The following is a 13,233-nucleotide window of genomic DNA, read 5'->3' as shown; positions in this document are numbered from 1 at the left end:
CCAAGAGGAGCTTTCACCTCTGCACAATTGCTTTTATAGATCTGGAGACTCAACAGCCAGAATATGGAATCTCAATGAAAACAGCAACAGCGGTTCCACTCAACTAGTTTTGAGGCACTGCATAAGAGAAGGAGGACACGATGTCCCCAGCAATAAAGATGTGACTTCATTGGACTGGAATGTAAGCTAACTTCTAAGACTGTGTATGGTTTTTAACTGTCTAAATTTAATTCAGAGGCAATTACAGCTGCTACTCCGTATCTTTTATATCTGAGGTGACCAGAAGCGCTGTCCTAACCTACTGACCTCTTGTTTCAAATACTCACAATAGGCTGAACTTTCCCCTATATGTTATAATTTTCCAGGACTGTTTCCATCTTCAAGCTTAATAATGATGTATTTATATCTCTATTTTAGGAGCATGGGTAAAAATAAACTTAGCTAACTTTTAGAATGAAGATTAAACAAGCAATCTTTGTAGTAATGAAGCCTGATTAATAATGTATTTGCATCTCATAGTTAACTTTATTTTGGCATGTGAGGAGATACAAGCACCAGCAAAGGTTTTTCTGAGGTTGGGCTATCAAGACCCTCTCCCATTTCAATTATGCTGTGCATAGCAAAACATGCTCACGTTATTGTCTTTATCTTGATAGGATCATGTGTAGTCATTCTCTCTTTACCTACCTGCCTTCTGGGTGGAACTGTCTTGCCTGATCCTTTTTACTTTCATCGTGCAATACCTTCTATCTTAGATAATATGGTCATGCACAGAGAAGACTGAAGTGAGCAGAGAGGACAGGTGGTGGTAAGGATCCCCAGTGTCTGGGCAGTGTCTTTGGGCAGCATTAAGGCTGCTTCATGTCTCCTTTCTGCCACCGAGCATCGTTAAAAGAACTCACAAAACCTTGCAGGAACCTAAATTAATTTTGAGATCACTTGCATTCTGTCTGTTTTGTTGATATTAATACAGAGTGATCACATTAGTCTTGTTTTCTTAGGAAAACAGTTTAAAAATTAAGTACCAGAAAGGATTCTCAGCAGTTACATACAGTCTGAGTTGCTGGCCAGAGACCAAGATTCGATTAATGTCTACTGCAATATTACTGTCCTTCAGGTGAGCTAGGTGCTTCACAAAAAGAAAAGATAAGGCCACTGCACAAATCAGCTTCCCCTATGTATTGTGTATTTGGCACAATGAAAGAAGTTGATGAATAGTACAGAAAGCACAGGTAGAATGTTCATTACTTGTTTCCTGTAGATATCACAGTAAAGAAAAAAAGTTGGGAAAAACTGAATTGAGGAGTAGGAAAAGAGTAATTGAAAGAGGAAAACAAGCGAAGGTGCAGAACAGTTATGAGAAAAGTTGTCCAAAACGTATAGGGCATCCTCTAGTATTTTCTGTAGTGGTTCCTTACCTTTCCAGACTTCATTAGCCACTAATACTTCACCTGCATTGTGCTAGTACTTAATGCAAGGAAATATTCGTAATGTAAACACTTGAAGTGCTTCCAGCTTACTTTGAGTTTTCCAAAGTATATGAATTACCACCAACAAATTTGGATAAACTACATCTAGTCCCTTAGCTTTCCTCCCCTTTTCCCTTTTTGGTCTTATCACCTCTGTTCTCATCAGTGGTCCAGATAAGTACATATCACAGTGAAGTTGGCTTAGGTTTTGATATTTTTCCCACTACATCATTATACATTTGAGTTAAATCTACAACTTCTCTGACTTACTGGTTTTGGAGGGTTGGAGTGGACATATGTTTTAAAGGATTATTTTATGCTTTTTCCTAATTTTCTATTCATGATGCTGGAAATGCCATCTGCCTTTATTATTTATTTAGAACCGCAATATTAATCATATTTCACTGTGAAATTTTCACACTGGTGATATTAAATCGGTTCTTCTCTGGTTTATGTGATTTATGTTATAATAAGAGTTATTTCTAGCGGCCATATTCCAATTCCTTTGGTACCAAGGGTAGGATTCATCTCCCTTAGATTTAACCATCTAAGCTAGTCATCTAGACTCCCTCTAAGTCAGCAGAAAGAGAGACATGTGCCTTCGTGCTGGTCTGGGCAGAGTCTAAAGCAAATGGGATCATGAATTACATTCCAGAGGTGGGTGATGCTGTTAGTTATAGAGGGAGACTAGGTTACTCTCTTAAACTAACTCCTAACTTCTGGATGTCTGGAGATAAATGGGGTGAATCTCACTCCTAATCCAGGTGCTGAAATGTTTAAAAATGAAACGCCCAGCTCCAACAGTACCCGTCTCACCAGGCTGCAGAGTCGAGTTCCTTTTTAAGTGTTCTCATTCTGGCCCAGTAAGTCCAGCATCGTTGGCTGCACAGGAGGTATCCTTCAGTGAAGGGCTCCCTCCAGCAGAACACACATGATTTGCTGATTGATTCCCACACTTTTTACCTCTTAATTGGGACCCATGAATCCAACTTTTCTCAGACAATCCAGCATGGTGCTGTGCCTCTGAGCATGTATGGGGGTCTGTGTTCAGACACGTAGAAAGCAGCTTCTTTGTGGTAGGTAGCATTCCAGGTGTTATCCATGAATATAGGTGGCTTAGGTATTTAGGTCCTTCTTTCAAGTAGAGGTGCCTGAATTTCACTGAACTGGGATTTAGTCAGGATTTAGATGATCTGTTGATGTTTTATAGTCGTTTATGTCTTCTTTATGTCTAAGTAGTATCTATTTGTTATCTGGAAGAATCCCATAGGATTTGTTATATCTTGTTTTCTTTTTCTAATCCTTTTGATTAAATTACTCTTATCTGATGGTGTAGCCTAGTATTTCACAGTATGTTAGAGGGTTTTATTTCCTCTTTGCTGTCTGCAGTAATAACCTTTAGTTTAAATCATAGTATAATCTGTCTCAATGTGTGGACTCAGATTTCCCATAAATCACAACGCACAAACCTTAAAAAAAAAGAAGTAAAGAAAAGAAAAAGGTTGGTTGAAACAGATTTCATCTAGTATCGACCTTTGCTATTTATATGTATCCTAACAGAGTGATGGAACACTATTGGCTACAGGCTCGTATGATGGTTTTGCAAGAATATGGACAGAAGACGGTAAGTCAAACAACATTTATTGTTCTTAAGCATCTAACAGCAGTGAACTGTGATTTGGCTAATTTGTAAGCAAATTGTAATATTAACCTTTTCTTTATTCCAGGTAACCTTGCAAGCACCTTAGGTCAACACAAAGGTCCAATATTTGCCCTGAAATGGAACAAAAAGGGGAATTATATTTTAAGTGCTGGTGTTGATAAAGTGAGTTTTAAAAATATACCATTCTAACCTATAAATGTGCTGACTCAGTGAGCTTGTGCTGCTGAATTCCATAAGATTATTTTCTTCTCCTCCAGGCATCCTGGAGAGTTTACTTTTCTTTAATATGTTTTAGTGCATGTTGATTGCATTTTTGAGGCTGCATAAATGTGCACCAATTTTATGTAAAAGATTTTACTTAAAAAAAAACAACTCCACTTGCCCCCTGTGTGAAATTGCATCTTAAATACTTCTCAGTTAAGGAAAGAACTGCTTCCACTACTTATGTTTATAGTTTCATCAACTAACTATTTCCAGGAAGGAAGTGTCTTAAAGATACTTGGCCTTTTAGCTCATCTAATTATTGAAACACTTGTATTTTAATAAAATATATATGGCTTCCTATGCACATATGCAAAAAAAAGGTAGTTCTGAACTCCAAATCAAGCAAAACATGGTAGTTTCAGCTGAGTGCATAACAGATGACTGCTGATGATGAGCACAACTCCATTAAAACTGAAACTGGAAAGTACACAGCATTCATGTTGCCTAACTTTTGATGTCTAAAAATTAGATGTGTGTGTTATCTTTGGCTTCCTTTAGACAATTCAGAGAGAAAAAAGGCACTTCCAGGTGATGGGTTGCATGGCCTGTGTTGCAGTGTGATGCACTGACAGTGCTCCTCTCCAGCTACTGACAGAGGGGAGTCTAGGGAAACTAGCTCAGACTTGTACATCTGATGTGTAGGCTAGATGAATCCCTATATTTTCACATACTTGTGAAAATGGAAACTTAGTTTTATTTCTTTTAACACTGGCTTATATTCAGCTACACTTGTCTCCCAATGGTAGTTCCGTTATTCTGGCAAACTTGTGTTCCCAATAACAGCAGTGATTCTTTAGATGATCCATCATCAGCAAGATGAGGCTTCCTTAATTTGTTTTCTGGAAGTGTATATTCCCAATAAATTGACAATTCACTGAGATGGTGGTATTGAGCTCTACAGGGGACTTGCTTATGTGTGCTATAAGTATGGATTAAACCTGTAGTTAGCAAATTACACTCTAGTTTGTCCCACCACAGTGGCAAGAAGTGATATGTACTCTGCTGCTAGATAAACATTTCACTTGGTGGTTTAATTGTTAGAAATGTAGTATCACGTAGTTTTGGAATAGAATTTAACTTGCATCTTTGGAAAGGGGAAAAAGTCTTCTTTGAAGAAGATAACTGAAACAGCTGTAACAAAATGCTTATTAAAAATGTGTAGTGCTGTCATCTATCATTATTCAGAGAGAATATGCCCATTCTTAGTAGTTATATTACTTCCTCTGTAGGCGTGATACTTCTTTATCTACACTTAGATTATTATTCTGTAATATTTGGAAGTTATTTCTGTTTTTTCAGCTGTTCAGCACACAAGGCTCTCTGCAGTCAATAATTTTATCAGTCCGTCTTTTAGAATTCCTCCTCAGTGAGGGTCCTCTCTCTTTGTTTTCTCTGAGCTGAACAGTCACTAATCTTTTTTTTTCCCCCTTCGTTCGGATGCAGACAACAATAATTTGGGATGCTCACACAGGAGAAGCTAAACAGCAGTTTCCTTTCCATTCAGGTAATTTCTGCATAACTCTTGTTAGTAAAATTAAATGCAGTTTTTAATTTTATCAATTTAATTTATCCTTTTGTAAAAACCTATCTGTCAGAGAGAAGTTTGAAACAGTTTTTTTGTGCTTTAACTATCCTGAGTATCCTGGCCTGTGGGTTTATTCTTTTTTCAGAAAGATGGGGCTCTGTGATAATCAGCTTTGAAAGTCAAACTAATTCTAGGAGAGGATTTATACACTACTGATATCTACCTAGCTGCATGATTCTGTCATTATATGTGTGCTTGAATAGTACCGAGTGGTTATTTATGATGAGACTTTTCAGTGGAGGTGTCTGGGATCTCTTGCACTCTTTCTGCTTCTGTTTCAATGAAGCTGACTTGAGACAGAAGCAGACAAATCTCTCATGCAGCTTGCATTCACTACTGCAAGCATGAAGGTCCTTAGGAATTTCTTAGCGTTTAATTTTGACTTGAAGTTCTTCAGTATTTGCTTTCTCTGATTATCAGAAGTCAATTGCCAACCTTGAGTTTCAAAACCTTGCTGCACCAAAACCTTACTTGGGTGGTCATTTGTAGATCTGGTCTGCTTCAAGAAGACAGGAGACGTCACGGATACTGAGTAACCTCGAGTAACAGGCAATTGTTGGTGTAATCTTAAATTCACCTGAGACCAGACTTGTAAGATGATGACTGAATTAATGTTCCAAACTGGATAAATAGTCATAGTGAAGAATTTTTAAGGGGCATAATCAAACTGAGTTTAAAACCACCAAAACATTGCAGATTCTGATGCTAGAAATGTTCGTCTTCCTGTATTCACTGTAACTAATCCATTTTTAAATACAGCAGGCTTTCACAAGGTGCTTAATGATGTTTAAAAGCACATATTTTACTACTAATTTTAGAACATTAATTTGTGCATGCTCTTCAACTCAATTTCTAGTTGTTCTCATTCTCACATTTTCACAGATGTTATTAATATGCAGTAGCAATTGAAATGGTTATTCAACAGAAGACAAAAAGTATGTCCCTGCACACAGCAGATCCATACTCTGCATTTTTGTCACTCATCTTCTCACTTATTAATGCAACTGTCAGTTTGGAGGAGTCAGTGTCTGCTGACAGATTTTCTCACTGTGGCATTTATTTTTCTACCATAACTATTCCATAAAAGCAAACTTTGCACTGTATAGTTATGTAGTGTCACGGTTTAAAGCTGGGCTGGCGATTAAACCTGCGGCAGATGCCCTCTGTTATCCCCCCCCCAGATGGGACTCGAACCCACGACCCTGAGATTAAGTGTCTCATGCCAAACCAGGACATGTAGTTAATAATACTCTTAAGCCTTCTGATCCCTAACTATTGACCTAAGTAGTTGCAGATTCAGAACTTGGTTACCCCTTCAGAATCATGTTCACTGACGTGTAGCTGTCTTAGCAGTGATGTGCATCAAGGACATCACTCCACTCTCCTTTCAGCAAGTTGAAAACTTAACTACATCTTCCAATGCAATATGCCAATGTCCTTCTGCATTAATAGATTTTTTAAAAATTCTTGTTATCCATGCTGTTTGTCTTTCGACCATAAGACACAACTGAAGTGGAGGTGTGGAGAGGCTAATTTTTTTTTCATCATTTCAAATATATTTTCATAGGGAAGTAAAGCAGTTAGTTATTAAGGAAATTGTTGATAAACCAAAAGCATATGTCCTACAAAACACCCCTTAAAATCAGCTGGAGTCTTTGTCCTCACATAAGTCTAAAGCCACAAACACCTCACCTTGTCCTCTTTGCATCACTTATTCACCAGAACAAACTAATAGCAAATTCCTTTCCATATCTGGAATCTGAAAACCTTGTCTACACAAGGATTAAAGGTGGTATTTTAACAACTAGAAGTCTAGTCTAGACAGAGGACAGTTCCTTTAACAGGTACTTGTGTGGTGTACTTCTTTGCATAGTTCTTTGAAGTCTGGAGATAGTTGACCTGGGAATAACATAAATTTTTTACTCTTGGCTGCTTTACAACAACTTGTTTAGTTTACACCCATATGGACAAAACTGTCATCTTAAAATAGATCATTGATGTTCCCGTGTAACTTTAAGGCTTTATGATCAAAATATGTAAGTATGTGAATAAGTAGCTTCTAGGGTTTCATTATTCTTTGCAAAACTATGAGTCATCATAGGGCTTTTGATCAAAATATGTACTCACAAAGCTTATTTCTTTAAAATGGAGTGAAATAATCCAATTTTCACATCTACTGATAGATACGGACTGATGTCTATGTATGCAGGAACAAATTGGTTAAGTGATACTGTAAGAGCTATTTGTGTGACCCAGTTTTAGACATCCAAGTGCTCTGAATCACTCTCTGCAGACACTTAGCTCTATCCTCTTCTGAGCTTCTAGTTCTGAATCACACCTAAATTTGTTCAGAAAATGCTTAAATTAACTGATAGTTGTTGTAACACTTTCATTGTTGGGATTTATTTTAGTTGTATTTCTGAAGGATTTGTTGCTGCTTTTATTAGATGACATTCTAATTGTTTTTATGCAATTGACTAGTATCCTGTGGTTTTGGAGACACTGACTATTCGATTACTTGCATCAAAAAGCACGTTTGGTTGTTTTTTCCAGACCATTTTATGTAGTTACTTATCCAGTAAACGTGTGATTAAATACACCAATAAGTATTAATTTATTAATATTAATACCAGTCAGTATTAATTATCAGCACTTTGTGTTTCGAATCATGCTGCATTGCAAATCCATTGCTTTAGGTGCCAATAGCTCTCAGAAAATTACTTTTCAACTCATACATATCATGCTAGATATTAGCCCTGAAGGCATATTGCTATTAATGAAGATAGATTTTTGTTTGCTCTGAAACAGTAATACAAAGCTTGCAGCATAAAAAGAGAGATAAGCAGGCAGTTAAAGAAACCAAATCCTCTACTATTTCCTGATCCCCATTCATGTTTATTGGAAAACTCAGAAGTAACCTGCCTTCCTCACACTAATTTCCTTTATATTTCCGCAATGTGAAATTCAGAATTATTGAGCTTTTTCATTAATGTTCGAAAAAATACTTGTATGTGAAACAATTTCAGCCCTCCATTCTCATTTAGAGAGCTACCTGATGATTTGGAAGGTGATGTGGATCAATCTTATTTTGAAGTTCATAAAAATTGTAACAGGAAAAACCATATTTAAATATAATAGGCTTGGCAGAACAGATGTCTTTTCACCTCTGTATTGCAAAGGTATTTTTCTGAATGTATTTGAATAAGGCATTTCTTGGTTTCATTTTAATGATAAGCTTGCATTGTGTTGTTGCCAGAAAGAGATTCAACTTTGCTTCCTATATGCTGCTCTCGTTCTGACACACTTGCTTCTCACAGGAGTGTGCTGAGAATGAAGATTTCTGTATTTTAGCAAGTCTTATGTCATCTTCTGGAGGGCAGCTAAACTCTTTCCTGAGCAAAAAAACAAGCAGCAGTCATAGAAACACCAGCAAGCTGTATGTCAGGAGTTTCCTCCTACTCTTCTTGTGCGTGCTTTTAGTCTGCGGTGACATGCTGTAAAAGTTTTGGGGTTTTTTTCCACACTTTCTGCAAAGTGTGCATGTTGCACAGTGGCACTAGTTACATGTTCATGTGCTGTGTGTGCACAAAGTTTCATTAGTTCAGTTCTAGTTAATGCCAAACCCTCTACAGAAACACTGCCTCTCATTTCAGATCAGCTTGATCAATGTACCTGTCTTAGATCAATCCCCAACCAAATTAGACTGAATGTAGGTATTATTAATCCACATGCCTGCACAGAGCGATAGGTTTGCATCGGTGGCTGCATAAAGCTGTGCAAAGGAAGATGGGCACCTGCTTCTTCTCCCTCCTGTGTGTTGTGTCTGGCATTCACAGGAATATTTTTTCTAATCCAGTTGAAGTCATCCTCGTTTTTTCTGGGTTGGTTTTCTTCCAGATTCTTCGCTGAGCTGGCTTACAAAGGGATGAATGGTAGAGATGGCCCCAGAGCAGTGTGCAGCTGGAAGTGGGGAGGGTGGAGGTGGATTGTTTTGCACCCTCTTACATAACTTTAACCCAAAAGATTCTCATAAACAGATGCCCTGAAAGCATCCAGATTATCCACTGCAAGAGAAAAAATAATTTGTGCCCTTGAGACAGTCCCTGTCATCCCTGTAACTGGTAGTAGGTGATAGTCCAAGAAGTAGTTTTTAGTCCATTTGATCCAGATGGGTGACAGGAGGAAAATGGTTTGGGATAGCTGTTTCTTTGCTGTGTTCCCTGATGTTCCTTCCATTGTTTGTACTTCACAGCTCCTGCTCTGGATGTAGACTGGCAGAACAACACTACTTTTGCCTCCTGCAGCACTGACATGTGCATTCATGTATGCAGACTTGGCTGTGATCGTCCCGTTAAAACCTTTCAAGGACACACAGTAAGTTTAAGAAGTCCAAAATGTTAGTGATAAAGTCACCGCAGCATGTAACGATGATCGCGGCTGATGTGTTTGCAGGGTGTGTTCTAGCACCAAAGGTGTTACATCCCATTGCTTCCCTGAAACCGTATTCCCCAGGAGTCACTCACTGCCTGTGAAAGGGGATAAACTGTTCTAAATCACTGTCAGAGGGAAAACCTGCAGCTTAAACAGTAAGACTATTTATATGTAGCATGAGCGGCAGACTAAGGGTACATTAATAAAGATTTTGTTTTCTGCTGGCTTAATTTCCTTTAGTAAATGAGAACTATGAATAAGGAGAGAACAACTTACCTCCAGCCATTGTTTGGTTTTAGAATCAATTTAATCTAGTAAAATCTATTTAAGATGTTTTTCCCCCTCTTTTTCTAGCTTTCGTTCATGAGAAAACTGGTATCATATACTGACCTGTAATTTAGAAACAAACTTCCAGAACTTGCTCTCTCTTCACTGAGGAAAAATTGTGCATTTGGAGACCTTTATCTAGTCTATGGTTAAACTGATACTAAACTGATATTTCATGACAGGTTCATTCCTACCAACAGTCTTGTGCTTTTTATGATTATATGAAATGCACCATTTTGCACATGATCCTAATTTTTACTTCAAATATCTGTACAGTTCCTTTTAATTATGACTGAAACATGTAAAATGGATAAAGCAAAACTTAAATATTTTCCAGGATTATTTTCACTGAGACCCTGAGCCAATTTAAGTTTTTAAAAAACAATCTTTCCCTTTTTATGAAATGCTTTTTTTCCCCCCACATGTATGACCCTCAAAAAATCACAGAAAACTTACTGATTACCAAGGGGATACGCTAGACTTAGTTAATTACAAAGTGATGGAGAAAGCATTGTAAACTATTCTCAGCATTCCATCCTGGATTTCATTTACGCATACACCTCTGTTTAGAGAGACCAACATTGTTGTAGAGATGCAATACTGAGAATTATAAACCCCACAAACCTTTACACTCCACTCATATTTTCTACTGAAAATTTGTATCTCTGAGATCTACAGAATATGAACTGAAGAAATATCTCCATTTTAAAAAGAAGTTAATGCTGTATCGTTAATCTGTCTGGTGTGAGGGTTTATTTAAATCTTACCATATGAAGAAAAAGTGTGAGAGGCTTTGTGCCAGAACACGTATCAGAGACTGATTGTGTGTACTGTTCACAAACGCAAAATGGTCACCATTCCTAAATGACACTTACCATGCTGTGTTAGGGAAGCAGCACTGCTTTTGTTCACCCATAACGCAACCAGGGCTGTGATTTGTGGTTGAACTTGTTGCATGCGTAATCCGTGAGTGCCCTCTGCTGGGTGCCCAGTACAGTGCAGGTAACCGGAATATTCACTTAATAACATCACTCTTTATTTCAGAACGAGGTTAATGCAATCAAATGGGACCCATCTGGCATGCTATTAGCATCTTGCTCCGATGATATGACATTAAAGGTAACATAATTTCCATTCAAAAAGTAAAGACAAAAAGAAGACCTCTCTGGCTTCTTTTTTTCCTCTTTTTTTTTGGAGTTCTTGATATTTTCCTACAACTTCTTGGAACACGTGTTGCCTGTTAGCCATAGAATATGGCTAAGCTTTGTGTAACATTTCCAAAAGCAGACTCGGGTATGCTGATGTGAATTCAGCATAAGAGCACATCATTTCCCTCACAGTGCAAACTTAAAATGAGTTAAGTCATTGCTGCATCTTTGGTATCTCTCTGAAAATGACTGACTAAATTTGAGTTATTTTCCCTGCTGTGAATTAACTTCATCTTGTTTTCTCAGTTAGCTGAAGAAAAGATGTACTAAATTACCTGTCATCTCTGTTGAGCATATTCTTTATCTCATGCTGAAGTATTTGGCCATGTAACACTGCATAAATAGCTGATCCTGTTCCATTGTCTCTGCTGTTAAAAACATCAGGAAAACAAATGAAGTTCAGGATGAAAAAGAAAATTTGATGTGGCTCTTGACTGTCATAAGAGAAAATTATTAGGTTCTAAGTAGTTATTGAAACTTTATTTTCATTCTTTAAAATGGTTGTTGTTGCAATGTGTGACTTAAACTTTTAAGTTAAACTTCTCTAAACAGAGTAACTTAAGCTTCTGTATGAAAGTACACTTACAGGCTATGGCAACAGGCAACTATTCAGTTCTTTTGATCTGTTGAATAAATTCTGTTAAATGTGTAGCTCTTTCCCCTGCTGGGGTTATTCTAACATGTGCATTGTAGGTGCCAAACTGATGGATTAATAAACTTAAACTAAGTTATGTTTATGTGTATGCATGTGTGCCGAGATCTTAAAGAAACGAATGTTAAGAATAACATAAGCGGAAATAATTCAGCTGAGAAGAGATTAGTAATGTTGCCATTTTTCCCCTTCGTAATTACTCTGGCTTAGATTTGGAGTATGAAGCAAGATACCTGTGTACATGATCTTCAGGCTCACAGCAAAGAGATTTATACTATCAAATGGAGTCCTACAGGACCAGGCACCAGCAACCCAAACTCCAACATCATGTTAGCAAGGTAAAAATATACCCCTTTCTGTTGCCTACCAAGAAGAAGGATCGTCTTTCTGATGTGTAACTCTACTGTCACCTTGCCATCAGTCTTCCTGCAGACAATTCCAGTGAAAAGTACCTGTGTTTGTAAGTCAGGGGGATGGATACAAAGGGAAAGGAATCGTATTTGAAAAAGGAAAAAGAAAACAAGGGAAATTGAGTTATATGATATTTAACATTTCAGCTGTCTCAATAAAAGGATTGTAAATCTGGCATTGCACCTTCACATCCCGCAGCCGGTTGTTAGCAATGAATGTACTACATGAGACAGATGGCAGCCCATTCAGCCAGCTCGAATATGTTCTAACCAGGGTCATGCAACTCACCTGGGCAGATATTGACAATTTTTTTAGCCTTCTTAACTAACAGAGAAAAGCTTGGATAATCTTTAAAATTCTACTTGAAAATGTGTTCAGAATTCTTCTTTGAGCTTAGGAAATATGTTTACTTGTAGAATGCCAAATGATGGTAGTACTGTGGGACTACCAAATCAGTTCATGGTGTATTCAGTTTCAGTAGGAGTTGTATCGAAGCTGTTTTATTTATTTTACTCCTTAGTCTGGGAGTGGACAGGGAAAAACTTTGCTTTCTTGGAGTTGTTCTTTTAATATTGTTTTTAATACCAGTTATTTCCCTTGCCTTTCTCTAAGCCCACAGTTTGGGATTTACATGGATTGTAGCAAAAAACAGCACTGAAACAAAGTGAACCACGGTTCTAGAGAATTACAGAATGCTAATTCATTAAATAATGCAAACCCATTAGGAATAAGATCTTTCTGGAACCATTTATCCTATTAATGACAGTATGTATTTGACCTTCCTGAATAATAGCAGGTACAGTCTCAAAAGGAAGGAGCTTGGCCCTCATAGGGATGATGATCTGATCCTACCCAGTACCCTAGGTAGACTCAAAGGGTCCGCAAACAAGAATTCAGTTCTGTAGATACAGTTCTTGTCATTAAAAGCATAAAGGCTGTAGTGAATATGAGCTTTTCTGTTTGAAACATCATGTCATAGAATCATAGAATCACAGAATGGTTTGGGTTGGAAGGGACCTTAAAGATCATCTAGTTCCAACCCCCCTGCCACTGGCAGGGACACCCTTCCACTAGACCAGGTTTCTCAAAGCCTCATCCAATCTGGCCTTGAACACTGCCAGGGAGGGGGCATCCACAGCTTCTCTGGGCAACCTGTTCCAGTGTCTCACCACCCTCACAGGAAAGAATTTCTTCCTAAAATCTAACCTAAATCTGCCCTCTTT

At 37.7% G+C, this 13,233-nt stretch overlaps 1 protein-coding gene across 1 annotated transcript in view; it reads left to right on the top strand.

The window, feature by feature from the left end:
- The window catches only part of TBL1X (transducin beta like 1 X-linked), a 199,247-nt gene that overhangs the window by 178,983 nt on the left and 7,031 nt on the right, over nucleotides 1-13,233 (top strand). Inside the window, exons 8-14 of the mRNA XM_068425152.1 lie at nucleotides 40-181; nucleotides 3,030-3,093; nucleotides 3,197-3,294; nucleotides 4,840-4,900; nucleotides 9,234-9,355; nucleotides 10,784-10,858; nucleotides 11,810-11,937. Coding sequence (XP_068281253.1) covers nucleotides 40-181; nucleotides 3,030-3,093; nucleotides 3,197-3,294; nucleotides 4,840-4,900; nucleotides 9,234-9,355; nucleotides 10,784-10,858; nucleotides 11,810-11,937 — 690 coding nt within the window. The remainder of the gene's footprint in view (nucleotides 1-39; nucleotides 182-3,029; nucleotides 3,094-3,196; nucleotides 3,295-4,839; nucleotides 4,901-9,233; nucleotides 9,356-10,783; nucleotides 10,859-11,809; nucleotides 11,938-13,233) is intronic.

The sequence above is a fragment of the Nyctibius grandis genome, chromosome 2 (assembly GCF_013368605.1).
Source record: "Nyctibius grandis isolate bNycGra1 chromosome 2, bNycGra1.pri, whole genome shotgun sequence".
Lineage (NCBI taxonomy): Eukaryota > Metazoa > Chordata > Aves > Nyctibiiformes > Nyctibiidae > Nyctibius > Nyctibius grandis.
The sequence above is the reverse complement of the archived record's forward strand: the minus strand, read 5'-3'. Positions and strand labels throughout refer to the sequence as shown.